A 27,734-nucleotide genomic window follows, 5' to 3' on the forward strand; every position below is an offset into this window, starting at 1 on the left:
GATTTAGACGAGGTTAGCTGCGAAGGGGGAGGGCGAGGAGCAGAAGGTTGAAACTTGTCCCCAAACAAGTCCGTCAGCAACCTTGTCAAGACTTGGTAGTAGGAAGAAGCTGAAGAAGACGAGGACTGATCCTCAACTGCAGGTTCCGATGCACTAGACAGCTCTCCTTCTTCAACAGGAGCAACAGAAGAGACTAGGGAGAAACACGGGAGGTCAAAGCCCTTTGCAGACCAACACGCAAAAGGGACTTCTGCTTGGAAGAAGTCCGAGAGGGGTCGCGAAAATCTCGGCAAGAAGAGTCTTGACGAGCGTCCTGACGAGCGTCCTGACGAGCGTCCTGACGAGCGTCCCGATGAGGACGAGCAGCATGGGAGGCGTCTTGCCGAGAGCAGCATGAGGAGCGTCATGCTTAGCAGCATGAGAAGCATCATGGCGAGAAGCCAGAGGAGCGTCGCGAACGAGGGGCGTCAAGCCCAGCAGCATGGAGAGCTTCAGAAAGAGGGAATTGGCGATCCCTGCTGAGACCAGTAAAGCGCTGAGCCAAAGGACTTCTAGAGGGCGGCGAAGCATGAGAAGACGACGAACGCGAGAAGGAGAAGGAGAAGGGGATGGTTTGGACCTCTTGATCGGGCAGCGGGAATCCTTCCGCGGACGACGACACGTATCAGTCTCCTTCTGGGCCATTAAGGGAAGCCAATTGCCTCTGCATGTCTAGCAGAAGCTTACGAGTAGGGAGAAGTCTCCTCCTCAGGAGAAGGGCTGATCCTGTGAGAAGACGAGGGGCGAGGGACGCCTTCTTCCTTCTCACAGGGAAGCAAAAGCTCTCTTCCTGGAGCGACCGGGGCGCTCAAAAGCGTCATCATCCGATGACGTCCTGGTCCTCTTCTGCGGCGGGATGGCGTCAAAATTCTCCGGAGAAGAGCGAAGAGCGTCACGAGAAAAGGGACGTGAAGCGCCCCTCTTTGAAGCTCTCTTCAAAGGGCGAGAGTCCTCCCGAGTTCCACCCCCGACGCGGGAGGAAGATTCGGGGGACAAGAAGCAATCGCCAGGATTCGTGCCCGAGCACGATCCTTGGCAGCCTGGGAAGCGTCAACAGGACCTGCCGAAGGGACGCCAGATCGGTGGGGGGTCCGCGTAACCCTCTTGCGGCTTTCGACTTGCCCACTCCCTGAGTCCTGGGAGTCCGGCAGAGGTCCAGGCCTAGAGGCATTATAGGGCCGATCTGACGCCCCCTCCACAACACTAGGGGACAGACACTATCACTGCACTTCACAGCACTTTGAAGAGCGAGCATCTTAGCTTCCAAGTTACGATAATGGAAGACATAATAACCGACAGGGCATCACCTTCCGCAGACACAACCTCGGGGCCGGGGCAACACCACAGGGTTAGGAAAAGCATTACGTCACAGGGGGTTAGCAGGTGAAAAACACTACCCTGACTCCTACTCACTGAAACACTTCTGGAGGAAGACCTCCTGATCCTATCCCACTCTAACTTTCTCACATAGGAATCATAAGTCCTCCAACTAGCATCAGGCAAAGATTCACACTCCTTGCATCGATCATTCAATAAACAAACATGCCCCCTACACTTCGAGCATACAGTGTGAGGATCTACCGAAATTTTCGGTAGCCTCACCTTACAGTCTTGCACACAGCAAACTCTATAACTAGAACAACTAGATTCAGACATCTTAATCCAAGGAAAAAACAAAGCCAAATCCAAAACAGTCCACAATTGCGTATGCCTAGCCACAAGTCCAAGTCAAAAAACCAAAAGTCAAACAAATACTTAAGTGACAACCAAGTTTACGAAATCCAAGACGGAGGTACTGAAAACAGGTGTTGACAGTACCGGCGACAGAGAAAATCTGAATAGAAAATGGGAATGGTTCCTGATACCCGCCTCCCAGCAGCGGGAATGGGTACTAACCACCTGATCTCCCACTGCGTGTGTCGTAAGTTTTGAAATTCTGTCGGACTATCAGAGAATACAGCTATATATATATCTGACAGGTAAGTCTCATGAACAAAATACTAATATTTAATAGACAACTATTTCACTTTTTGCCCAAGCATTTTTACCTTATCTCTACTATGTTTTGGCATATTACTTAAGCTTTTAAATGAAAATCTAACACTAATAAATCTTTATTGGATTGAATACCAGTTAAAGGCTTTGTTACTTAGATTAGTTATCTCAATCTCTTTTCTCCTACTTAAATATTCTGTAAAAAAATATATATCCACATCTTCACAAAACCTATAATTTTTGTGGTGTCTTTTACTGGGTGCCCTTCATTCCACAAGAATTCTTTTTTGCACCATTAAAAACATTATATAAGGCTGTCAACATTAGGAATTGCTTATAAACCATCATATCTACACAGACATAGTGATATTGTTACATGATTCAGATTAAGCATTAAGAACCACAATAGATCATGAACTAACACGTAACCAGGATTTAAACTGTTCTCTGAGCTAGGAATGAGCTTCTGACAAGTGCTCATATATGACAAGTGACATGAACCTCACAAGTTAACTGGCACTTGTGTTGTACATGAAAAGCAAATCTGCTGCTGGGCAAGAAAACTTGACAAATAAACTGACCCACGAAAATTTCCATAATTTCAAAGCCAAATACAAAGTCAAATTCAGGTAAAAAACATAAGTTTATCTAGACATATGCAACATTGACAAAACAAAGCTTATGCTGACTGTCAAGGATACACAAGGAAAAATATGAAATATGAAAGTGGGAAAAGTGTATGGGTGTCAACAGGGTTGCTCAATGCACCTTTAATTCGCTTATAACTTTGGAATACACAATAATTACTGGAGCATACGATAATTACTATATCTTAGTAAATACTGTACAATCAGACTGTCGATCAGGCTAGGATAGACACGATAATGTAGTTGTTTGCTTTGATTTTTAGTAACTTTCTTGATGTGCTTGGGATTACTGCAATTATAAACTGTTAACAGAAGGATAAAACTGATTTCCTACACTTTTAATGAATATATAACAATGAAGTATTTCTGTGTTCTGATGCTAATTTTTGATAGTCTGAAAGCAGTCAGGTTCAGAGCGGGAGATTCAAAGATATCTCATTTGAAGTGGGTTTGTATGAGCAGGTCTGCTCTCATCAGGAAGGGGTCCTCGAACGTCTACCAACCAGAAGAGAAACTCCGAGAACCAGTGGTTGAAGGCCAAAACGTGGGGATGAGAGTCATCCCTCGTCCTTGTGAGGCCGCGAACTTGCGTATGACTTCTCCCAGAATTTAGAACGGGAAAAAAATGATAAACATCTATTCCCATCCAATCCCAGGGAAGAGCATCTATCGCAACTGCCCGGGTCGAGTACAGATGAGCTTCATAGAGGAGCCTCGCTGTTCTTGAGGTCGTGAAAAATCCACAAGATGGCGACCCCAAAATTTCCAAAATCTTGGCAAACCTCCTGATGAAGGGTCCATTCCTTCAGCAGGAGTTGATGGCGCTAACAGAGCAGGTCTGCTCGAACATTTTCGACCCCTGCAACAAAAAACTTGTGAGAATCGAAATGTTGCGAGCATAGGCTCAAAGAATAATCTCTCTTGCAAGGCTGAACAGGGAACAAGTAGAATTGTCCGAGTTTGCTAGAACTACACGATTGCAAACTTGGACCTCAAGAATTGGAGAGCTAAAAGATAGCCGCCAAATCTTTGAAGTTGATGCCAGGACACCTGTTCCTCTCTCCAGGTTCCTAACACTTCCTCTCCCTCTAGTGTTGCCCCAACCTGTTGACGACCTGTCGGAAAAAACAACACTAGGTTGGGGTTCAGAAGCTTGAGGGAGATCCCTTTTCTGCAATTTCAAGTTGGATCGAGCCACCACTACAGATCCTCTCTTATATAAGGAAGAATTCTCAATTCCTCTTTCAAGTCTTCCTTGCTTTGCCAGTTCTCCAACAGAAAGAACTGAAGAGGCCTGAGATGCAGACTCCCCAGAAAACAAACTTCTCCAGTGAGGAAATGGTCCCCAGCAGACTCATTCCTTCCCTCACCTAGCATGTTTCCTTTTCCAAGAAGGCCGAGACTTTTTCGTACATAGAAGTTGCCGTTCTTGCGACGGAGACGCTATAAAAGCCGCTGAATACATCTGAATTCCCAGACACAATGGACAGTGAGGGGATCAGCTGCGACTTCTCCACAGACCAGAAGTCCCAGGGACTTCACGAGTTGCAGAGTCAACTGAAGGTCCTCCAGATACCTTCGCTTCGACGACGCTCAAATCAACCAGTCGTCCAAGCAGAGTGAGATCCTGACGTGCGACAGGTGCAACTGCATCGCAACGTTTTTCATGAGACGTGTAAACACCCTCGGAGCAAAATGTGACGCCAACAGCATCTGGTGTTCCCAGGCAGTCACCCATCCAAGTACTGACCAGACCTAACGTTGCTTAACTTCGCTGATCGGACGAGAAGCGGTGTTTTCAACGTGGTATGGCCGTTGTGCAGAGTCCAAAGCAGAGCCCTGAACTGGGACGTCTAGTCCCCAAGACAACCTGAGATACTTCATCGAACGTGGATGAATTGGGGCGTGAAGATAAGTATCTTGGAGATCCAAAGATACCAAGCAATCCCCGGGATGAAGGGCTCCTAGTATTGACTGCGAGGTCTCCATCTTGAACTTTTCCTTCCGGACCAAGTTGTTCGACCTGTTGACGTCCAAGACGGGTCTCCAGCCTACTGAAAGTTTTGGGACTAGAAACAATCTGTAGTAAAAGCCATTAGGGGGAACACCGAGTCAAGACCTGTTCCACTGCTCTCCGCCTCTAACATCTGTTCGAGCAGGTCAAACAATTTTCTGTTTGACAGGAAGGCAGTTGGGAAACAAAAAACAAAGGAGGAGGAGACAGGAAGGGAAACAAGTAACCTCTCTCTAACAGTAGGAGGGACCAAACGTCTGCCCCTCACTCTTTCCAGGCTTGTGCAAAATGAAGCCTGGTTGCTAAGGGAGTCTGGAGATGAAAGGAGTCACTTGCTACCTCTCTTGAAGTGACATTCCTTCGGGAAAAAACTCTCTCGTGGTGCGGGTTCTCGTGTTGCTTCCCATGGAAGCCCCTTTGTTTGTAGGCAAAAATTTAGCTTTCGTTTACTTTTGTATCATTGAGATCGTGCAATCGTTATGAAGGAGATGCAGTTTGAATGTCGATAACTTTAGTTTTGAGAAAAACGATATTTTTGTTTCTGTGTATTTATTTGCTTGCTGTTACACAGTTTGATGTTTTTATGACATATTGAAAAGCCAAAAATAGACCTGCAAAGTAATATAACTTCGCTAAATGAAGCTAAATGAAGCAGTGTCAAAACACGGCTCAGGTTGGGCAGCGCGACATTCTTACTTAGTCAAGCTCTGAGCTGCTACTGACTGACTGCCACTGACTGCCCTGCGGCATTCCTGTCTTTCGCTGATGCGTACTAGGTCCACAGGGTTGCCATAGATCGCATTAGATATTATTATTTCCTAGCTAAAAGGAAATTACCACGATATACTGACAATATCATTACATTATACGAAAAATGTAATTTTGACTATGATAGGGTTACTGTTTTGTTTATAACTCCTAACTGTGGCGAACTTTTAAATAAAACTTTCTGAGAAGATAGTCAGGATATGTATGATGCCATATATAAAATATCCCAGAAAATTTGATTTCCGATTTTTTTCCAAACGCTTCCCTTAAGACTAAGACAACTACGAAGGTGGAGAGAGAGGAGCTGAAGGTTGAAAAGTCTCAGGAAACAGATCCTCAAGAAAAAGCCAGAGTCTGATAATCAGAGGAAGAAGAAGACAAAAAGAAGTTTCTCTTCATACAAAGGCTGTGACGAAAGAGGATGTTCTTCCGCAGCTGGCGGGTCTTGAGTGAGTGGTGAAAGTAGTTCCGATTCGCCGACACGTAAGTGGGAACTCCCGCGAACTAAAAAGTGTCGTCAACTAGAGTAATGATAGTAAACATAAAAAATGTGGAACGCTTTCACGATTAGCGTGTCATCCTTGCGCAGGGGGCCATGCTAATCTTCTCTGTATCGTTCCAATATTAGTATATGTACTGCCGAAGCAAGTACTGGCTAAATTAAGAAGGCCATCAGATGTTGAAGCGGGTAGTAGTGCGACATGATGAACAACTGGAGAAGGCGTCAACACAAGACTTGAAGCTATACGGCGGAAAGCGTGGAGCTAGCCGGCGTCATGGCGTGACGCGCGAGAGGCTCCGTGGCAAGTAACAGAAGAGAGTCACAGCGTGGCGCGCGGAAACATCATGGCTAAGCGCCGCGCCGGCTTTCAAGGTGAGGCGCGCGTGAAGCGTGAGAAGCGCACAAAGAGCAAGACGCGCTCCTGGCGCGAGACAGCGAAAAGTCCAACACCTCAAATCGGGAAGACGAATAGGAAGCCACTAAACACTTCTCTAGACGATTTTTAGAAGCCCCAAAACATCTAGCAGACGAGGAAGACGAAGCAGGAGACGAAGGTGAAAGTCTGTACCTCTTAACAGGCAGATTCGAATCTTGAAAGGTTCATGAGAGCATCCAGCTGTTGTTGCAAACCCAACAAAATCTTACGCATTGGAGAAGCAACTCTCTCGGGGAGAAGGGCTGAACCTGAGAGAAGGAAAGGGGCGAGAGACGTATACTTCCTTCCACAGGGGAAGAAGCTCTAGCCTTTGCCTTAGCACGACAGGGGGTCGAGAAGCGTCATCATTTGAAAAACACTTTATTCTCTTCTGCAGAGGAATATCCACGCAACTTTCGGGAAGAGTACAAACGTCTAGAGGAAGAGGGCGTGAAGCGTCCTCTCCTCTAAGCTTCTCTTAAGAGGGCGAGAGTCCAACCGAGCTCCAACCCCGAGGCGGGAGGACGTGTCGGAGGACGAAGCAATCCTTCAGGATGCGTGCCTGAGCACGATCCCTGGCAGCCTAGGTAGCGTCATCAGGACCTGCCGAAGGGACACCAGATCGGTGGGAAGCCCCCGTAACCCTCATGCGGCTTTTCGACATGCCCCCTCCCTGGTCCTGGGAGTTCGACAGAGGTCCAGGCCTAGAGGCATTATAGGGCCGATCTGACGCCCCCTCCACAACACTAGGGGCACTAACACTAACATGCGTTTGAATTGCATTCACTTTAGTTTCAAGAGCACGCATTGACTCCCACGATAGAGCCAGGGAATTACCTTCTGCAGCAACAAACTACAGGGTTAGAACTAAAATTTACTACAGGGTTACTAGTAGGAGAAAACCTGACTGTCCATCTAAGGATGCACTCTAGGAGGAAGATTTCCTCAGCCTATCACGCTCCAATTTAAGCATATAGGCTTCATATTTCTTCCACTCACCCTCAGACAATCCCACACATTCATTACCGATTATCATAGAGCATTGAACACCCTTACATAAAGTGTGAGGAACTATCAAAGTCTTCGATAGCCTCACCTTACATTCACCCAAGCTACAGACTCAATAGCTAGAGGTAAGACATCTTAATTATAAGAAAAGTCAAAAGCAAACTCAAAAACGGTCCACAAAGAGCGTATGCCAAGTCACAGATCCAGTCGAATACCAAAAAACAACCAAAATACTTAAGTGACAACAAATTTCGAAATCCAAATGGCGGAGGAACTGACAACAGGTGTTGACAGTCCGGCGACAGAAAAATCTGAATAGAAAATGGAATGGTTCTGATACCGCCTCCCAGCGGCGGAATGGGTACTAACCACCTGCCCGGCCACTGCGTGTACGCAAGCAGTTTTGAAATTCTGTCGGACTTCGGAGAATACAGCTATATATATATATCTGGCAGGTAAGTCTCATGAACAAATATTGTTTTAAAACATCACTTTCACCCAGACTACTAAAATATTTTTCTGATTAGGTATGCTGCTCCTTTCCTGATTCAATGAAATGGGCTCAATATGCTGAATTTTTATAAAACATTATATTACTATTGCAATTCCATTACCATTATTATTATAAATATATATGATGACAGCTGAGTGGGTTTTCTTAGCCTAAAAGCATCTGTGTTGCTTTGCTGCGAGTGTGTGATGGTATTATGTAATTACAGTACAGCATCACATTTTTTAGGATGTCTCACATATGCAGATTTTCAAAGATGGGTTTCATTGTATGAATGTGTTTTGTATATTGGCACATTTTACAATTCTGAGCCTACCTCACATACAGTACTAAGAATTTTGCATTTCAGGAATCTGCATATCAATAAAGCAGTCTGTACACATACATACACAAATAAATATATGTAACTGAGTTTGTAAAAAAAAAAAATATTTGTCTTATAAAACCTCAATATCAGGTAATATAATAAAATTCAAAACTTACCAAGTTCCTTAAGTACTCGATCCACATTAACAAGTGTTCCCTGATTTTGGAATGACTCGACAATGCATACAGCCGTTAAATCTTCTAGTGCCTGCTCTAAATCTTTCAACACTTCACATGCTTTTGCTCTTCTTTGCAATGCCTTAACATACTTTCCATTAAGTTCTAAAGCTGCAGTACAATCACGAAGAACACACTCCCAGTTTTTCTGTAAAGTAGAACAGATTAGCCAAGGTTACATAAAGATAACACAACTAATATATATATATACAAAAAGGGATTTTGACAAAGGAAAAATCTATTTCTGGGGGAAGACCTGTGTCACCCAGTGAAATGGTTCCATTTTGCACATTGCTAGGTATAAGAATTGCTACATATACCAGAGAAAAAGCTATCTAGAATGCCGGGGTTACCACCCCCGGAGCGATCACCTAATCGGTGTCGGTATACACTAGGGGTGAGCGTACACCACTATTACAGGCCTTCGTCCAACAGATCTCTCTATTCTCAAAGTCCCAAATTGGGTGTGCCGTCATAATGCCCGCTCACCCACTAAGCGTCATCACGATACCGCAACGTCATCCCAAAATTAGCACCCACCAAGCTTGGTATATCACCCGGGTGGGAAAGAAGTGCAGGGATGGGTCACTGGGTGACACAGGTCTTCCCCCAGAAATAGATTTTTCCTTTGTTAAAATCCCTTTTCTGGGCTCAACCTGTGTCACCCAGTGAAATAGTAACAGAGAATCAGCCATACAAGAGCTTGGTGGTACGCCTCAAAGAATACTTAATGGAGCTAAATAAAACTTAGAGAAAACTTCACTGTGTTTTAATACTGCCAAATTATAAGATCAACCACAATTTCAAAACTAAGAGGCACACAGTTAAAATTATAAAATTAACCAAACCAAGACACTTAAGGCTAACAAAATAAGACTAACAACAAGGTAACTGCGGTATATGAATGGGTCAGGCTGTGAAGCAGAGCTGACCTAAGGCTAGACGCAGGGCAAGCAGGCGAGGCAGAAAGGCTAGAGACTATACCACAGGTAAACGAGGATAACAAATCAAAAGGACAAGGCACAGTCATAAATTAATCATGAGCTGGACCAGGAGGAACAATACTTCCTGTAGCAACTGTGGAATATTTAAGACCCTCTAGAGACTAAGATAGTGGCGTTTAAATACTGTTAGTGATTTCCAGCCCGTATAATTTTAAGGTAAACAAAATTCATATTATGGAAACAGTTAGTTGAGGTGGCCACCGCACGAACATCATGAACCCGAGGTACTGATTCCGGGTTTGCTTGTTTAATGAAATAAAGAATTTGTTGCCTGATGGCCTTTAGGGAAATATTACCTCCATTTTCCCTAACAAAAAGGGGCCTTGAAGTTCTTTTAGATGTTCTATTTAAATAGGCTCTTAAAGCATTGACTGGACATAAAGACAGATCCTGTGGAAGAGGAATAATCTTCCAAGGAGACCATCTATTCTGTGGATCTTCGTCCTTTGCTAGAAAACTGGGGTCCGGAAATAACAGAACTTCACCTGACGGGAGGAAATCAACATGATTGGGCTCTCTAGAAAGAGCAGACAGTTCAGAAATTCTAGCTCCTGAGGCCAGACTTACTAAGAATAATTTTTATCTTAACAGACTCGGGTATGAACATAAACCGTTATCAGTGTCTGATACCAATTTAAGTACGTCATTTAAGTACCAGGAGACCGTGTGTGGACGGGTTTAGGGAATTGTGTGAAAAACAGGAGTCTGTAAGATTAATATTAAAACCATGAAAAAATATTTTCTTAAGGCAGATTTTGTTGCAGTAACAGTACTAGTGGCCAATCCTTTCTCGAACAGTGATCTGAAGAAATAGATCGCTAGATTCGTGGTCATTTCATGAGCTGTCTGGGTAGATTCTATCTAATCTGATTCTATGAATAATGTATTAAGAGGGTCAATGTTAGCGCCTTTTTGTGCTGCAAATTTCATGAAGCCCATAAGGATAGGGCATTCAGAATTCTTGAGGAAGCTGACACAGTTGGAGTTTGTACTACTTGTGTCAATTGTGGGTTGGGGATATGTTTGTGCGTGAGCTTCAACTCTAGTAGTAAAGGAAACCAACTGCCCATTGGCCAGTTGGGTGCCACTAGTGCTACTTGACCTTTGAATGATCCCAGTTTGTGTAAAACTTTCATTAACAAATTTATTGGTGGGAACAGATAGATCCTTTGTCACCTGTTCCAGTCGATTGACATTGCATTTGTGGGATAAGCAAACAGGTCTACCTGGAGACCTGGTACCTGAAGGCAAATCCACCCGAACGACTCCTTGTCCAAGGACCACTCCGACTCCAGCGGGGTTGTCCTGGACAGTGAATCTGCAATGACAATCCAAACACCTGCCAGGTGGGTGGCTGACAGGTGCCAACAATTTTTCCTTGCTAGGGAGAAAAATTGCAAACATCACTTGATTGATATGGCACGACTTGGAGCCTCCTCTGTTCAGGCAATGTACTACTACTGTATTGTCCAGGACCAGCCTGATGTGAACCTGTCTGGCTGGCCAAAGTATCTTTAATGTTAGAAACACTGCCACTGCCCCTAAGATGTTGATATGGAACTGATGGAACACTGTCGACCACATTCCTTGAACTTTCTTGTGTTGGGAATACCCTTCCCAACCGCTCAGGGAGGCGTCTGTATGGATCACGAGTGAAGGAGGGGGAAACTGGAGAGGTACTGATCCCGACAAACTCTTGACTATTGACCAAGGTCGAAGCCTTTTCCTCAATACCTGTGGGATAAGAGACAGCTTGTCTCTGTTCCTCCTGTTGGCTTGTTTCCGCCATACTCTGTTTATATCCTTCAGTTTGGCTTTCAGCAGCAAGTCTGTTACTGAAGCTAACTGAAGAGAGCCCAGAATTCTCTCCTGGGTACGACGAGAGGCATTTTTGTTTTGAGGAACTGTCTGGTAGCTTCGGCTATTTCTTTCCTTTTTGCTGGTGGCAGTGACAGTTTGTGTGTGCTTAGGTCCCAATGGATTCCTAACCACTGAAATCGAGCTGCTGGAACTAGGCGTGATTTCTATCTGTTTATTTGGAAACCCAGGTACTCCAAGAAGTTGATTACTATATAAGTTGCTCTTTGACATTGGATGCCCAAATTATCCAGTCATCCAGATACACGGCCAGCATGATCCCTTGGGTCCGCAGCTCTTTGACTACTGTCTCTGCCAGTTTGGTAAATATTTTGGGCGCTATGTTGAGCCCGAATGGCATGACTCTGAATGAGTATGCTTGTTTTCCTAGTCTAAACCCCAAGTAAGGGGAGAAGTTTCTCGCAACTGGGACGTGATAATATGCGTCTGTAAGATCTATAGAGGTGGTGACGGCCCCACGAGGAAGTAGGGTCCGCACCAGCGAGACTGTAAGCATGCGAAACTTGTCGCATTGAATAAACGAATTGAGACGGGACAGGTCCAGAATCACTCATTGTTTGTCTGAGTCCTTCTTCGGAATACTGAACAGACGGCCTTGAAATTTCAAGTGTCTGACTTTCTTTATTGCATTCTTTTGCAGAAGTTCTACTGCAAAGTCCTGTAAGTCTTGGGATGGGTGTTGATGGAATCTGACTGGAGAAGGAGGTCCTTTGCTCCAGCTCCATCCCAGACCTTTTGAGATTATGCTGTGGGACCACGGGCTGAAGGTCCAACGGTCCCTGAAGAGATATAATCTCCCGCCTACCTGGGGTGTCTCATTGATTGGGGGAGGTATTACTTCCTCTGATTCGACGGCCTCCTCTTCCATGTGAGAGGGACCTGGATGCTGCGCTACCTCTGTAGGAAGGCTCCAGCCCTGCTTCCCCTCGCATGTCTATTGTAGCCTCGAAATGTCCCACGGCTCTCAAACGAGGCGTTGAAAGCTGGGGACGTCATGAACTGCTGCTGAGGTTGCGCCTTAGATGTAGAAGGCTTGCCGACCTGTGAGACCGGTACCCCTTGAAGCACTGTTGGAGCTTGAGGTCTCTTAAAGCCCTGGAATCTCCTGAACCTTTTCCTTTCTTTAGGTTGAGGTCCGGAGGTCTCAGAGAATTTCCTCTTGAAAGGAAGGCCCCAACGAGAGCGGAGACTTTGGTTCAGTTTAGTGGCCTCCGCCATAACATTATTGACCTCACCCTTTGGAAAAAGGTTAGGTCCCCAGATAGAACTACTCACCAGCCTATTGGGCTCATGCCTGATGGTGGCCTCTGCGAAGATGTGTTTCCCGCAGTTCTATCTGGCTATCACAAGTCATAAAGATCCGATTGGAAGGAAGCCTATAAGGATTTCATGAGGACTGAAACAGAGGCACGTCATTATAAGCTAATGCCGTTACCTCTGAGATGGTGACTGAGTGCAGGGAGCGACTCAACCTGCACCTGGCCTCAAATTCAGCTTTGAGCAGAGCTTCCGGAATTCTAGGAAGATGCTCGCTGAATAGGGTGGAGGCACACTCGGGGTCGAGTTTCCCCACCATAAAGGTTGCCGGAGCTCCCAACCAACACTCCGAGTCTCCGGGGAAGAGAAGAGAAGTAGAATCCGTTTCCCAGAGTTGAGGCATAGGCTTGCCATCTAGCCCCGTATGAAGGGTCAATTTCGTAATCTTAGTAGTGCAAGGGGTAGGAATGGCGTCAGCAACGGAGAACAACGTAAAACTTCCCTTGAAGGGGGTAAGCTTCGTGTTCCCGCACTCCCAACTTGTGAGAGCGCACAACAGGGTGGATTGAGCTTGGTCCCTCGGGAAGATAACTGTCTCTTTAGGGACCTTATCAGACCTAACCCAGGCTTCTTCCGTTAACCTGGCAAAACCTGGAATGGGGGACTAGGTCGCTGGAAAGAACTCCAGTTCCTTCAGACGACGAGTGCCTAAACCTTCGATGGTCAATGTGCCATTATGCAGGGGGGCATATAAGGCCAGTCGCCATGGATTTCCCTTATCAAAGGGGGGCAGTTTGGAGGCATCCGGAACAACATGGGATTGACGTGCTGCTCCGGATTGGATGAATCCGGAGAGCAAGCTTTCCTGAACCTGCACCTTTTGTGCCAATGGCTGCACTGACTCTCCGGAAGGCTGTAAGCTTGTGACCAGATCCTTTAGCCTAGCTTCTACCTTTGAGTCGATTTTCTGCATTAGCAGATCGACAAAGGCCTCAGAAACAAATCCAAGTTGTGGAGACTTAGGTTTTGAATCTCTGGACCTCGACCCCTTATAAGGGGAGTATTTTTGTGGGCGCCACCGGTTTGGGGGCGGTGGACGACAGAGGAGCTGGCGGATTAGACCTTTGAGGTTTAGAGGACTTTGTTAAGTCCTTCTTTTTCTGAGATTTCACCTTGGGCATAACAGACCGAGATCTGTCCCCAAGGTTAGCTGGTTTGGAAATCCCTGGAAGGAAGCTGATCATGACAGAGAACCAGTGATTTTTCATCGCCTTGGGAGAGGCGCGAACTCGCGACATCTGAGCGGCATGCCACGACACTAGCGACCATACCAGCGGACCAGCAGGAAGAAGAAAAAGGAATTAAATAAAGAATTAACCAAACTAACCTCGCCTGCCTCACTTACTACCCTACCTTCTACCTGATGGGTTTCTACACTCATGGGCTCCAGGTGGATGTTAATAACCGCCACATCCACTGCCACCTCTCCGCACAGGGAGACGTCTTGGGAGGGTTGCGTTTCCAATCTGATCTTATCAATGATTGGGGCGACCAACTCCCTTGGTAATGCGGCGGAGATCCGAGCACCAGGGTAGAGGAGATTACAGATCTCCTCCGAGAGCACGTAGGGGTTGCCGGACGCAACATTCCTCCTAAATCCGCCGACCCAGGTCTTCAGGGTCGACAGCGCAGAGGTACGGATTAACGGGTTAGACTGGAAAAGAAGGTAGGATTTACCGAAATATACTCCTCATTTTGTATGTTTCTAAATGAGGCATCAATACCGAAAGAGGCTAAAGGTTAGCAAGCTCTCATCACTTACAGACTCATCGGACACCAGTTCGCAGAGAGTGTAACAGAATTCACAGCCGTCTGGGTGCCAAACGGTCACATCCCCAACCTGCAATGCACAGCTGGAGTGTGAGCAGCACACTTCGTGTCCGCACGATTGCCGGAGAACGGCCGGACACCCTGGTTCCTGACAACGTACCATCTGTAAGTGGATTGATGTTATATGAGTATTATTAAAGCAAGAGTCGCCGGAATAGGTCCGGCGACGAGAGAATACTTTAACTTAGCTTAGAAGATGATACAAGCGAAACAAGGCAAAACCCCTCCGGGACTGATCCCAGCAGCAAATTCTAAACTATTGCTTAAACTGACGAATGTTCTAACTTGTTATATAAACAGGTACTCTATGACATTCCGCCGTAAATAGTCACTGAAAACTCATTGTGTCTTATATTTATGGGGATGGTGTCACCATGGCGGAGTAGGGGGGGGGGGATGTATGGCCCCTTACCGACCAGCCAGGGCGGAAACCAGATATTGGAAACCGCCAACAACCGTGACCCGTACCACCGGGGTGGTTAAATGAATAAGAACAACGAAAAATCAGACTAGACCGGCGGGGAAGTAAATACAGTGAACCCTCGCTACTTCGCGGTTCGACTATCGCGGATTCTGCGACTTCAGCGGATTTTTTCCATTACGTATGTATATTATAAGAGAAAATATATAGCGGATTTTCGGAAATTTCAAAAATAGTCGCGATATATGAGGACCCAAATATTTCATTAATTCCATTAATAATTATTAATATCTGCTAGTACTGTTGGTTCATTGCATTATGACATATAATTCAGTACAAAATGAAATTAAACAAAAAGAGAATGTGATCATACGATAATTCATTATAGTACTAGTAAAATTAAACTGAACATGAAACGCTAATCAGATGCAGTCTGACATTGTCATATTTGAATGGTGTAAGGCTGCTGATGGCTACATATATACTAATTATAAAATACAAATGTAATGAATGTGCATCTTTTCCATGAATCTTTTGTACTGCATCCAATAATATTGTTTGTTGCAAAAATCACATCTCGAATAAACCTATACTACTACAACAAAAAAGCATAAAATAGCGTAAAGTATATTTGAATTTGAAACTAGCATGTAAGATGGGCTGTGATTGGTTCCATTGGTGATAGAGACGAATCAGCTCCCAAGTTTTGTAATCTCGCCTGTGATTGGTGTTTTGACCGTTTCTCCGACCGCAGCAGCTTCCCTTGTCTCTGACCCGCAGCATCTTCTCGCGGCCCGCCGTTTCCGCTCTCTCGGTAGATAGATGCTGTTTACATTACCAGTGCTGTGCGTGACAGTGTGTGTTTGAAGTTGAACTTTTTTTAACTTTGTTTAACCCCTACAATGGCTCCCAAGCGTTCTGCTTCTGTAAGGCTGGTACTGAGCCTAAACGCCAACGGAAAATGATGGCGATTGCTGAGAAGGTGACACTTTCGATATGTTGAAGGAAGGGGAGGCGTTCTGGCGGCGTGGCCGCCATTTTGGAGTGAACGAATCCACCGTTTCGCTACATTAAGAAGGATGAGGTGAAGATTAGGAAGACGGCTGCCATCACCTTTAGCATAAAATGATCGTCCGTATGGAAGGTGCTTTGTCAATCTGGATTGCCGACTGCCGGAAGAAGAAAATAGCCTTGGATACGAACACCATCCGAACCAAGGCTTTGAGGTTGTATGAGAATTTCGCGGCAAAGGAACCTCAAGATGATGGCGACCACGCTGAAGAAGAAGAGGAAGACGACGAAGATGATGTAGATGAACCTCAAGCAGGGACATCCACTGATTCCCAGCCTCAGACACGACGTTTTACCGCCAGCAAAGGGATGGTTCGCCAAGTTTCAGAAACGCCGGCCTGAAAAGCGTTTCCCTGCATGGCGAGGCTGCTTCGCCGACACGGTCGCTGCTGAAACTTACGTGAATGAGACGTTCAAGAATATTATCGCTGAAGGTGGATACAAGCCCGAACAAGTCTTTAATATGGACGAGACGGGTTTGTTTTGGAAGACAATGCCATTGCGAACTTTCCTGTTCAAAGAAGAAGCCAAAGCCTCTGGCTTTAAAGCATTCAAAGATCGTGTTACCCTCGTGATGTGTGGCAATGCTGCAGGATTTTTGCTAAAGCCAGGGCTTATTTATAAGTTGAAAAACCCTCGTGCTTTGAAAAATAAAAATAAGAATCTCCTTCCCGTGTATTGGATGCATAATCCAAAAGCATGGATTACTGAAGATGCTGACCTCCAACTGGTTCCACCAGTGTTTTATCCCACAAGTCAGTAAATATCTCTTAGAGAAGGGCTTGCCATTTAAGATCCTTCTCCTGTTGGATAACGCTGGTGGACACGCGACTGATCTTTCGCATGAGGGCATTCAGGTTGAGTTCCTGCCACCCAACACAACGTCCTTAATTCAACCGATGGACCAGGGGGTTATCAGGGCGTTCAAGGCCCTCTACACGAAGAATACCTTGGCGGACCTCGTTGCGTGTGTGGATGCCGCCAAGAAGATGAGGATGAAACATTCAATTTGAAGGCGTACTGGCGGCATTACACAATTGCCACGTGGCTTCAGAACATCCAGAAGGCACTGCAAGAAATGAAACCTGCTACCGTTAACGCGAGCTGGAGAGAAGTTGTGGTCCGAGATTGTTTCTGACGACGAGGATTTAACCTGCCGAGATTCAACACTCTGCAGTACGGAAATCTGTGCAGTTGGCTGCGATAATTGGAGGTGACGGGTTTGGCGACATGACGACGGAAGACGTTGACGAGTTGTTGGACTGCCATTCCCAGCCGCTAACTGACACAGACCTCGAAGACCTGACAAAATCAGCCAGTGAGGAAGAAAATGAACCACAGGAAGAGACCCAAGAAGTTGTCGAAGAAACAGGCTTAACATTAGATCGGCTTGCCAAGCTCTGCAACCTAGCGAAGGAGCTGAAAGAATTGTCACAAGAATGGGACGAGGATATGGTTCGTTCTCTGCAGTTCTGCAACAAAATCGATGAAGACATGACTCCCTACAGGATGCTCTTCGATCGAAAAAGAAGCAGCGGCAGCAAACTTCCGATCACAATGTTCTTCCAGCCTCGCAAAAAGAGCCAGTTCCTCCTGCTACTATGCCTTGGAAGAAATTGAAGAAGTGTCTCAGGAAGAAGTTGAAGAGGTGTCCCAGGAAAAGACACCTCAGTCTGAAGAGACGTAAAATACAATCATTGGCTGCACAGTAGAAGACATCATCAGCTTCATCATCATCATTTCTACTGTGCAGCAAATTCATCGCCATCATCATTCAAGTTTTTCTTCAACTTCTTTCATGGTGGGTACAGTAACAATCTTTATTTCTTTATATACTTTAATATTCTAACATTTTAATATTAGTGCCTGCATTAAGTGTTCTGTACATTAAAGGGTGGTTTGTTAACAGTACATACGAGGCCTTTATTGTAACTTCCAACTCTATCGTGGTGAGTAAAATACTGTACAATTGTACAGTACGCACCATAACAATCTTTCTATTTTTTTATGTTCACTTACTGTTTTATTGCTTATCATTTGTGCCTGTGTACTGTATGTACGTATTGTAGATATCTGTACATTACTGTAAAGGGTGGTTTGTTAACAGTACTATGTAAAGGGAGGGTTTTAAAAGTCTGAATACATGTTAAATAAATACTGTAAATATGGTGTCCCTACTTCGCGGATTTTCAGCTATCGCGGCCAGTTCTGGAACCTATCTACCGCGATAAACGAGGGTTCACTGTACTAACATACCATAACTGTTATCATGCAATCACGGAACAATGTTCGACGCTCCAGCTACTAATTAGTAAAACCATTAGAAGCGAGCTAACGAAACACCGCCCGTATGGGAAAGGTAGAAAGTGACGGAAACCCGGCGAATTGCGACCGGTCGGGTGGGTAGCACCTTCCAGACGCCGACTATAACCACATAACGGGGTGCCGAACGCGAAGTTTAACGGCTTCCCTCTTACGAGGATAATGCTCAGGTGACGTCACCAATTTCTAATCAATAAGGCAAAAGGAAGGTAACTAGGCTACATACACGAGAATATGGGGTTAATGATCGTAGCCTAGTCTCCAAAAACCAAGCTTCTTGGACCAGTCAGGAAGGCCAGGGTTAATGCCACTGGTGTGGGGAGAGAAGGACCTACGTCCTAGCTCAGCCACTGGCGTGGGGAGAGAAGGACCTATGTCCTAGCTCAGCCACTGGTGTGGGGAGAGAAGGACCTACGTCCTAGCTCAGCCACTGGTGTGGGGAGAGAAGGACCTATGTCCTAGCTCAGCCACTGGTGTGGGGAGAGAAGGACCTACGTCCTAGCTCAGCCACTGGTGTGGGGAGAGAAGGACCTACGTCCTAGCTCAGCCACTGGTGTGGGGAGAGAAGGACCTACGTCCTAGCTCAGCCACCCTTCACAAAACTGGAACAACTTGGACAGTAGGAAATTAAAAAGTGAGGATCCCTCAAGCTAAAGGAACTCGTATACTAGACTAACCTCACCTCCCAAACCTAATGGACTGGTCGGGAGAGTTAGGTAGCCTGAACATCGTGTAAGAGCACTGTCATGCCTAGCCTAGGTAGGTTAGGCTAGCTAAGAACCTTAATTAGAAATGAAACTACCAAGTATATAAACAAACAAAATATCATATGAAACATTCGTGAAATGGGGTAGCCTAGGATTAAACATATCTAATACCAATATGAATACAAAGTTGACTCGACGACAGGGAGGGCCAAAGAATATGCATTATCTTCGGTAACATTTGGGTAAACGTAAGGTACCCAAAATGGCCTCCCTGATGCCGAATTGTATGCAAAACTTAATCTAAGAATATATATGTCATCCTTGCTTGTACATAACAGCTAACATCATGAATAAATAATTTACGCCAACGAGAAGGAACCAGTTCGCTGGAGGAGAAGGGAGACTGATAAAAGGACCCAAATTCTATTGTCAGAAAATGGGGACCTAATCATGATAAAAGGCAAATGACGAGACCTCATTCAATCATTTCCAAATAAGCTCCAAACTAGAAATTCAATCATTTATCAAAAAAGGTGAGATTGAAGGTCGAAAACGAGCAGAGGCAAACATACAGCACACGCCTGGACATGACGCAGCGCTGTTGTATTTAGGTAAACAATATTTACGTAAACCTAAAATACGATGCCTCTGCGAAAATAATCCAACCAGAATTAGTACTCAACTTAGATGGTGAGAAAATCTCAGTGGAAGACATGATGAGCTGCCAAAATAGAGAACACAATCACCACAAAAATTTTTACGTGTTCTCGTTGCAGTGCTAAATTTGGAATGACGTTGCGGTATCGTGATGACGCTTAGTGGGTGAGCGGGCGTTATAACGGCACACCCAATTTGGGACTTTGAGAATAGAGAGATCTGTTGGATGAAGGCCTGTGATAGTGGTGTACGCTCACCCCTAGTGTATACCGACACTGATTAGGTGATCGCTCCGGGGGTGGTAACCCCGGCATTCTAGATAGCTTTTTCTCTGGTATATGTAGCAATTCTTATACCTAGAAATGTGGAAAATGGAACCATTTCACTGGGTGACACAGGTCGAGCCCAGAAAAGTATAGTGTATAAGTGATTTAGCTCCCCATTTATTTTGTCCAAAGATAAAAATAACTGATTTCTTGTTTGAACATGGCTCTGCTTATAAAGGAGAATAGTTGAGTGGTGAAGACCTCCTCATCTAGTTTGTACAATTAATAACATGGTTTCTGCAGGATAGTTTTAATTCTCTCAATTTAAAACAGGCTAAACATCACTAACAATCTATTCAAGATAAGAGTGATGAACTGTGGCATTAACTGGGAAAATTACAACAATTATTGCTTATTCAGCAATAAATCCAGTTAGTTAAATATCACATCAACTCATTTTATAATATTTATAAATCTTGACATTTATTAATCTTAATTCTAAGCAACTAAAGTAAAAAAAAAAATATATATTGTACCTGCAAGAACACACACAACAAATGGCCCATGAAAAAAATTCAACTAACCTGCTGTTCATACGCTGCAGCTCTGTTTTGGTAGAATGTTGACAAGTCTACTGTATTTTCTGGAGGACAAGTTTCTATTGCCTCATCATAGCATTTTATAGCCTCTGCAAATTTGCCTCCCTTGAAGTATTTATTACCTTTATTCTTACATGCTTGTGCTTTTTCTAGAGGTGTCTGAAAGATAAGAAGTTTATTTCAAACAGGTGAAGTATAATACTGAAAGGACTGGTGTCATTACAGTTCTTGAAAGTCAGTCCTTGAAAATGGTCTATCTTCCCTTTGATGTTTTATTTGTTGTGTGTATATGTTGCAGTGTGAGAACGTGTGCCTATGTGGTGTTTTTTATCCTAATCCTTCGGTCCAGCCCTATAAGAGCTGAAAGTCCGCTCAGTGGTCTGGTTAAACTACTTTAATACTACTAATTACAAGCTGTAAATTCTAATTACTGGACTGTACCTTAACAAAGCAAAATTGTAAATGAAAATATGGGTCACAAAAAATATATATGAAAATTATCTGCATGTTTGCATAAAAAATTGATTTTTAAAAATTGGCTCCATGCAGACTTTTGTGGTTTTCAATAAGTTGCAGAGTTCCTCACTGGACAGGTTGATATCGTTCTCGGCTAGCACTCTGCTAGGCCCGCGTTTGATTCTCTGACCAGCCAATGAAGAATTAGAGAAATTTATTTCTGGTGACAGAAATTCATTTCTCGTTATAATGTGGTTCGGATTCCACAATAAGCTGTAGGTCCGTTGCTAGGTAACCAATTGGTTCTTAGCCACGTAAAATAAATCTAATCCTTCGGGCCAGCCCTAGGAGAGCTGTTAATCAGCTCAGTGGTGTGGTTAAACTAAGGTACACTTTTTTTTTTTAATAAGTTGCTCTGGTATGAGTAACATGAATTTTGCAAACAGCTACTTAACCACTGGAATCAAAGATGGAGAAAGACTAAACGTACTGTTGAGCATTCCATGACTACCATTTTACTAACCTTTTGTCAATAGATTTTTAAAACTACACATATCTTATACATAAAATCCATATAATGAACATAAAATCGAGAGAAAACAAAAGCTTGTATAACTAAAAAATTTAAACAAATACTAAATTCTACAAATACAAAAATATCTTCACAAATAAATGTGCATTAATAAATAAGACAACGTAAGTTCACAAACTTGTGTACCTCCTTTATCAAAAATAAGATACTGCTTATTCAAAAATCATTAAAGTGGAAACATTCTACATCTTAAAACCAGTGGAAGTTTAGGGTCATTCTCTGCATAGTCCAGGTCGGCTGCAATTGGGAAGGGCAGAAAAGTGGGCAATATTTCTTTAAGTAATGGGCTTTGCATGCAAGAATTTACAGCAAGGTCTAAGTATCATGTTGTGATCTTTGTGTTTGCTTTTGGAATGACGAATGGAGGAGGGAGGTATTAAACAATCCACTTCTTACTGTGACAGGCGGTCACTTCATTTAATCTTCCATACATGAGGAAATGGCAGCACCGCTCAAAAAAAATAACAAAGCTACCAGATTATTACAGTTTTTTCTGAAAAGTTTGAATGGCATTAAGAAAATAAGGCAGCAGTGCAATCACCTTTGAGTCTCAACCTTTTGTAGCCAGACTATAGGTTAGGCTACTCTACACCCTAATTTTACACTCATTTTATTCCTTCCCCTGAAAAAAAAAAAAAAAAAAATGAAAGAAAAAGTTTCATGCTTAGGTCCCATGCCCCGTTATCATTAGATATGGAGTGGGAGTTGTTGTGGGGTTCAACTGGAAATGAACAGACAACACAATTTATCAGATACACGAAAAATTATCATAAACTGTTACTGATTTATAAACTGACAGCCAAATGTGTGAGAAGAAGATAAACAAAACCTGCAAATATTATTTTTGGTCTTTTTTGTGATAATCCAGAAACAGAAATGTACTGAAAAGCACTAGTTTCATCGGGATGCAATACGATAGCTTCATCATCCCACAGAAATTCACATTTTCCATTACAATGACATTTCCAAATTGGTTGAAAATTTATACAATTTATGTCCTATTTCTTCTCAAAACAATACTTAGTCCATGGATACATAGGCAAGAACAATGCACTGATCCATCATTGTGTTAACTTACTTTAGACAATTCAACACAAATACTGTATATACATCCTAAGACATATTTCAGCAGGGATACATCCTGCCCTTAACCTGGCTGGAAGGGCAGGATCACTGCATCCCCTTGACCCCCAAACCATGATAGTATGCACAGCAGAATGATGAGTGCACAACTATTCAGGCCAATAACCAAATGAAAAGTATCTGGACCACATATTTCTTCCTTAACACTACATACTAACAAGAGAAAAACTAGACAATATGAGTCAGACCAACTTTATCATGTGCACTGCACCTACCACTGAAATTGCCTAGCAAGCCATATTGATATAAGACTTGCACAATTTAGTATCAATCTTGGAAAAATTAATATATCCTAAAACTTAGGGTCATGGATGTAGCTAAACTGTTCACAAGAAATTAAGAACTGGTTCACTGAGCTATTGTTTATTGCAGAACCACTCACCTAAATGATGAAATTCAAAATGGATTAGTACATGCCCACTCACACTGGCCAATGAAGAATTAGAGGAATTTGTTTCTGGTGATAGAAATTCATTTCTCGTCATAATGTGGTTCGGATTCCACAATAAGCTGTAAGTCCCGTTGCTAGGTAACCAGTTAGTTCTTAGCCACGTGAAATAAATCTAATCCTTTGGGCCAGCCCTAGGAGAGCTGTTATTCAGCTCAGTGGTCTGGTTAAACTACTGTAAGGTATAGGGATAGTACATGCCTAGATCTTTCTGGCACATCAAAAATTTATTTCTATTGGCTAAATATAAGGCTCGGGCCAACAACAAATAACCTCAGCAATCAGCAAGCTATATAACATGCATAAAAAAAGTAGGGACAGAGCAATCCATGGTAACTGTTTAGGTCACCGACAAACTCAAAAAAAGGGGAAAAAAAAAAAAGTCAATATCCTCAACACTGAGTAAAGATCATTTTGGAAGTTTTAGAACAAACTAAAGAACTCTTTTCTATACCATTTGTTGACTGGAGGATTGCATCAGATACAGGCTAGCCACTGGCAGTCTTCTACATGAATTTGGTCACTGCTCTTTGTACTAACCCCATTTTATAATGAATACACAGTAGTCATTTTGCAAATACTGAACAGTATTTACTTTTCTATAGATTTCTGCATCTGCTATATCAAAAAAATGGAGTCTATGCAGACCTGGGAAAGGGGCATACATATTTTGCTAAAACTGGCCAATCGACCTTACAAATATAGAATTTGTGAGAATTACAGTATATCTAAAATGACCAGTGAACAATTAACCTGTCCAAATTCCTTGTGTAGCTAAATACAAAAATTTACTCTTCTTACCCTATAAAATTCAAAATCACTGAAATCTCTCGACTCATTTGGTTCCAACCAGGCACACTTACATGTTGTAAGAGTAAGTTCCTGACAGTTGGTGGTAGGTAACCAAATTTCATACTGGTACTGAATCTCCTGGTGGAAGTGGACAAGCACAGGCATCCCAGTTCCAAAAATGAAAGAAATGTACATGCTGACCACTCTCTAGATACAGTTTTCAGACACAACACATTGAAAAATAGCCACCATATATATTTTTCCTCATACTTTTTTTGGTAGCAATGTTCTTTTCAGGACAGCCACTGTGGCTATATAAAATTAGTATATACATTGGGGTCATGCTGGCTGATGCAACTCAGGTTACCGTTAAGGGTATAGTGGCTAAAGAAATACAGTAAACCCCCGTATATGTGGGGGATGCGCTCCAGAACCCACCCCCCCTGCCGGAATAGTTAAAATCCGCAAATACTTAGAAGGCCTCCCCCTCTCTAAAAATGTTTATAACTGCCTACGTATTAATCTTTGAAATAATGTTATTAATATTTCAAAGTCATCTTGACCATTAGTACCCTTAAAAATATACACATACGTTATTTCTAACCCTGAGAGAGAGAGAGAGAGAGAGAGAGAGAGAGAGAGAGAGAGAGAGAGAGAGAGAGAGAGAGAGTGTGTGTGTGTGTGTGTGTGTGTGTTTAATCCCTTGAGGAATGTTAATCCAGTTCTCTTCACAAAATTTACATGTTATTTTTTCCTGAGAGAGAGAGAGAGAGAGAGAGAGAGAGAGAGAGAGAGAGAGAGAGAGAGAGAGAAACTGAACGAAGGAAGAAAAGAAGAGAAACTGATTTGGTCATGTTGTGGCAACATCTAAAGTAATTTGACATATTTGACGGGTTCACCCTCCCCCGTCAGCTCGAAGATTCAGGAAAAACGACTGGGGGTGAAATTTGTTTAAAATTTTTCATTTACTTACTATAGAAATGCATAAATATTGTAATTACAGTATATTATTATTGTTAATACTTGAAAATTGGTACTTGGTATTAGGTAAATTTACCCACAACCCAGTTGCTGGTTGACTTAGGGCATTGTGCCCATACCTGCCCAGGGGGGCAAAGGCCCCCTGGACCCCCCACCATTTAACCCAGTAACTCAAATGCTTGGATAAGTTTGTCGCGTTGTTCCAATCTGCGGGACTAAAGATCTGTTTGAACGTGCTTTGGCACTGGCTATGACCTAACCACACAGACCAAACCCCAACCTAATCTAGAATATTGTATCCTGACCTAACCAAACACAACCCAACCTCACCTTACTTAGGGTGGTGTGCCCTGACCTGGCTGGGGGGCTTCGCCCTCCTGGACCCCAGCTGTTGTATATAACCCAGTAATAACTCAAACATGTGGAACAGCCTAGGCTACCCATTAATGGTAATAGGTCCAAACCATCATTATTCATTGGGCAATGTTAACTACAAAGCAAGAGAACTGCACCGCTTACTTTACTCAATATCACCGCTGTCCGACCATGAGGGTACCAGCCTAGGCTTCTTTGAAGCGATCAGGAGTTCACATGAATTGGAAGTGCTAGGTCCGGGTCTTATTGTTTTCGGCCGGGAAATTAAATGAGAGATGGGGGTGTCGGGCAGCTTTTGAGCAGATAAGTCACGTTTTATTAAATCCAGAAATGCCCGAAATGGACACGGAACAAATTCTAAATATCGCTCAGGAGTTAAATTTGTCAGTGGACACAATGTTATCATGACACTACATCTCGGCAATCAAAGACGAAAAGAAAGGGTGACTGCAAGTCAGGGTGCAGGTCTATGAATCATATCGATCAGACATTCTGATTGGTTAGACATATTTAATCCGTAGCCCAAGGGAATGACCTGGATTAATGGGGCATATGATTGGATTGAATTAAATTTCCCACGATCAAGTCAGGGCAACTTACGGCAGCAGCCTTAGGAACTACAGGGTGAGTGGAGCACCACACTATGGCCATCTTAAGAATATGGGAGAGTGGTGCTGCGTGGCACCATTCACGTCAGCTGGGTACTAGAAAAAGTTACGTTCCACTGAAAAAGTTGTCTATCGGCAAATTCAAGCAAACTGGCCAGGTAAGTTACTTTATGGGTAGATTTCGACATGCTGAACAACTTTTATTCTATGTAATTTTTCATTTGGAGTCACTGTTAATGAGCTACAGGAGCATCCCGAGGATAGACAAACTACCATTTTTTTTATAGAATAGGATGTATCTAATGCAGTACTGGTGAGATAACTTGATAAATTTACTGGTGTTCATGCCTTAGGGGCTGATGGTACTTTTATATTTTCAGTCATTTTTGAGACAGCTTACATCATGCTGTACATATGAAGTAAGGCTATACAACACTTGGTATATTACAATATGCTTGTAATTACAAGATAGGCTAGTCTATTACCTGGTTATGTATTAGCCTGGATTAAACAGTAAAATTTTACTATAGGCTAAACCATTATTGCATTTTGGACTTGAAAATATAATTTTCTTATGTTTAAATGTGTTCTCTGAATGTTTCTGGGGTTCATTTTGTTCACAAATGACCTAACCAACCAACTCTAACCTGGGGTACCCAGTTCTTACCTTAGTGCATTTTGTTTGAAAACATTCCATAAACTTTTCTAAATCTGAATGGAGACTGGGCATATCAATGGGATTAAGGCCCTTGTATTTCACTCATTTTGTGTTTTCCATACCCAAAAACCCTACTTTATTAATGTGGTCCCTAGAATTGTAGAGTAGCCTTATACAGGTGGGTGTCCATTAGGCAACCTATAAAAGAACGCATTTGCTAACAAAACGAAACTCACAAACATTCACAACATACATTAAAACATAGGAAAATAATGTTATCAAGTCCAAAAAATAATGCCAGCTAGCCATTTTTATTTTGGATTTTCAAAAAGTCCAAAATGCAACTAACTGTTTAAAGTCCTTATTTTTCTCTGCTATTAGGCACGAAGGTTATGTATTGAGAAGAAATTTTGTTTTGATGTGATTTACCCAAGAAAATATAAATTATCAGGAGGTGGCTGAGTCTAACGAAAAATAACCCAAAATGCAATAACAGGTCAAACAATACTAAAAGGCCTTTCAACTAAGTAAATCAGGCTCCCTTAGCCTACCATAGGCTAAGCCTCTGTCTACAACATTTTTAAGCAGGAATAATGGACACCATCCTAGACAATGGCTCTTGCCTAGGAAATCAAATCACAACATAAGGTAAGCTAATCCTCTCGTGACCGTACCATGTTAGCCGTGTCAACAGGAGAGGATTCTTCCTTGGGGCTGCTTGACGACACACTGTCCACGCTATCTGTCTTCTTCGACTGTGTCTTACTTTGCTTTCCCTTCTTCGGGATATCTCTGATCACGTAGTAATAAACTGCCGCACTGGCGGCTAAAGCGCCCCCAACTGCCAATGCTATCTGCCATTTTGGTATTCCGGTGTCGTCAGTTGTGTACTTGGAAAGCGCCATGTTTACGATCAGTACACATTGATTTGATGATCATCTTTTGGTTTCCGTGTCCCCTCCTCAAGAGTGGTAAATTATTTAATTAATTACAGTAAATGTGTGAGGAGTGTATAATTAAAAAAATATTTAGTGTGCTATAATTTATTATAAATAACTGAGAGGGACAAAACTGAGTCGAAGCACCTTATTAAAAGCTGTATCCCCTAACGAACATATGATGTATGGTACTGTTTATTACATCAAAATCAAACTAAATTGTCGTACA

At 43.2% G+C, this 27,734-nt stretch overlaps 1 protein-coding gene and 2 non-coding genes across 3 annotated transcripts in view; all 3 read right to left on the minus strand.

The window, feature by feature from the left end:
• Positions 1-27,499, minus strand: part of Tom70 (translocase of outer membrane 70) — a 53,732-nt gene extending 26,233 nt beyond the window's left edge. Inside the window, exons 1-3 of the mRNA XM_067107861.1 lie at positions 27,242-27,499; positions 20,500-20,673; positions 8,383-8,590 (exon numbers count right to left, since the gene is read on the minus strand). Of these exons, the coding sequence (XP_066963962.1) occupies positions 8,383-8,590; positions 20,500-20,673; positions 27,242-27,472 (613 nt within the window). The 5' untranslated portion in view covers positions 27,473-27,499. The remainder of the gene's footprint in view (positions 1-8,382; positions 8,591-20,499; positions 20,674-27,241) is intronic.
• Positions 4,383-4,501, minus strand: LOC136841316 (5S ribosomal RNA). Its single transcript, XR_010853880.1, has one exon. It is a non-coding gene; the product is annotated as a 5S ribosomal RNA (ribosomal RNA).
• LOC136841330 (U6 spliceosomal RNA) lies at positions 6,008-6,115 on the minus strand. The gene has a single exon (XR_010853884.1). It is a non-coding gene; the product is annotated as a U6 spliceosomal RNA (small nuclear RNA).
• Positions 27,500-27,734: the final 235 nt, after the last annotated feature.

Source organism: Macrobrachium rosenbergii, chromosome 8, assembly GCF_040412425.1.
Source record: "Macrobrachium rosenbergii isolate ZJJX-2024 chromosome 8, ASM4041242v1, whole genome shotgun sequence".
NCBI classification, from domain to species: domain Eukaryota; kingdom Metazoa; phylum Arthropoda; class Malacostraca; order Decapoda; family Palaemonidae; genus Macrobrachium; species Macrobrachium rosenbergii.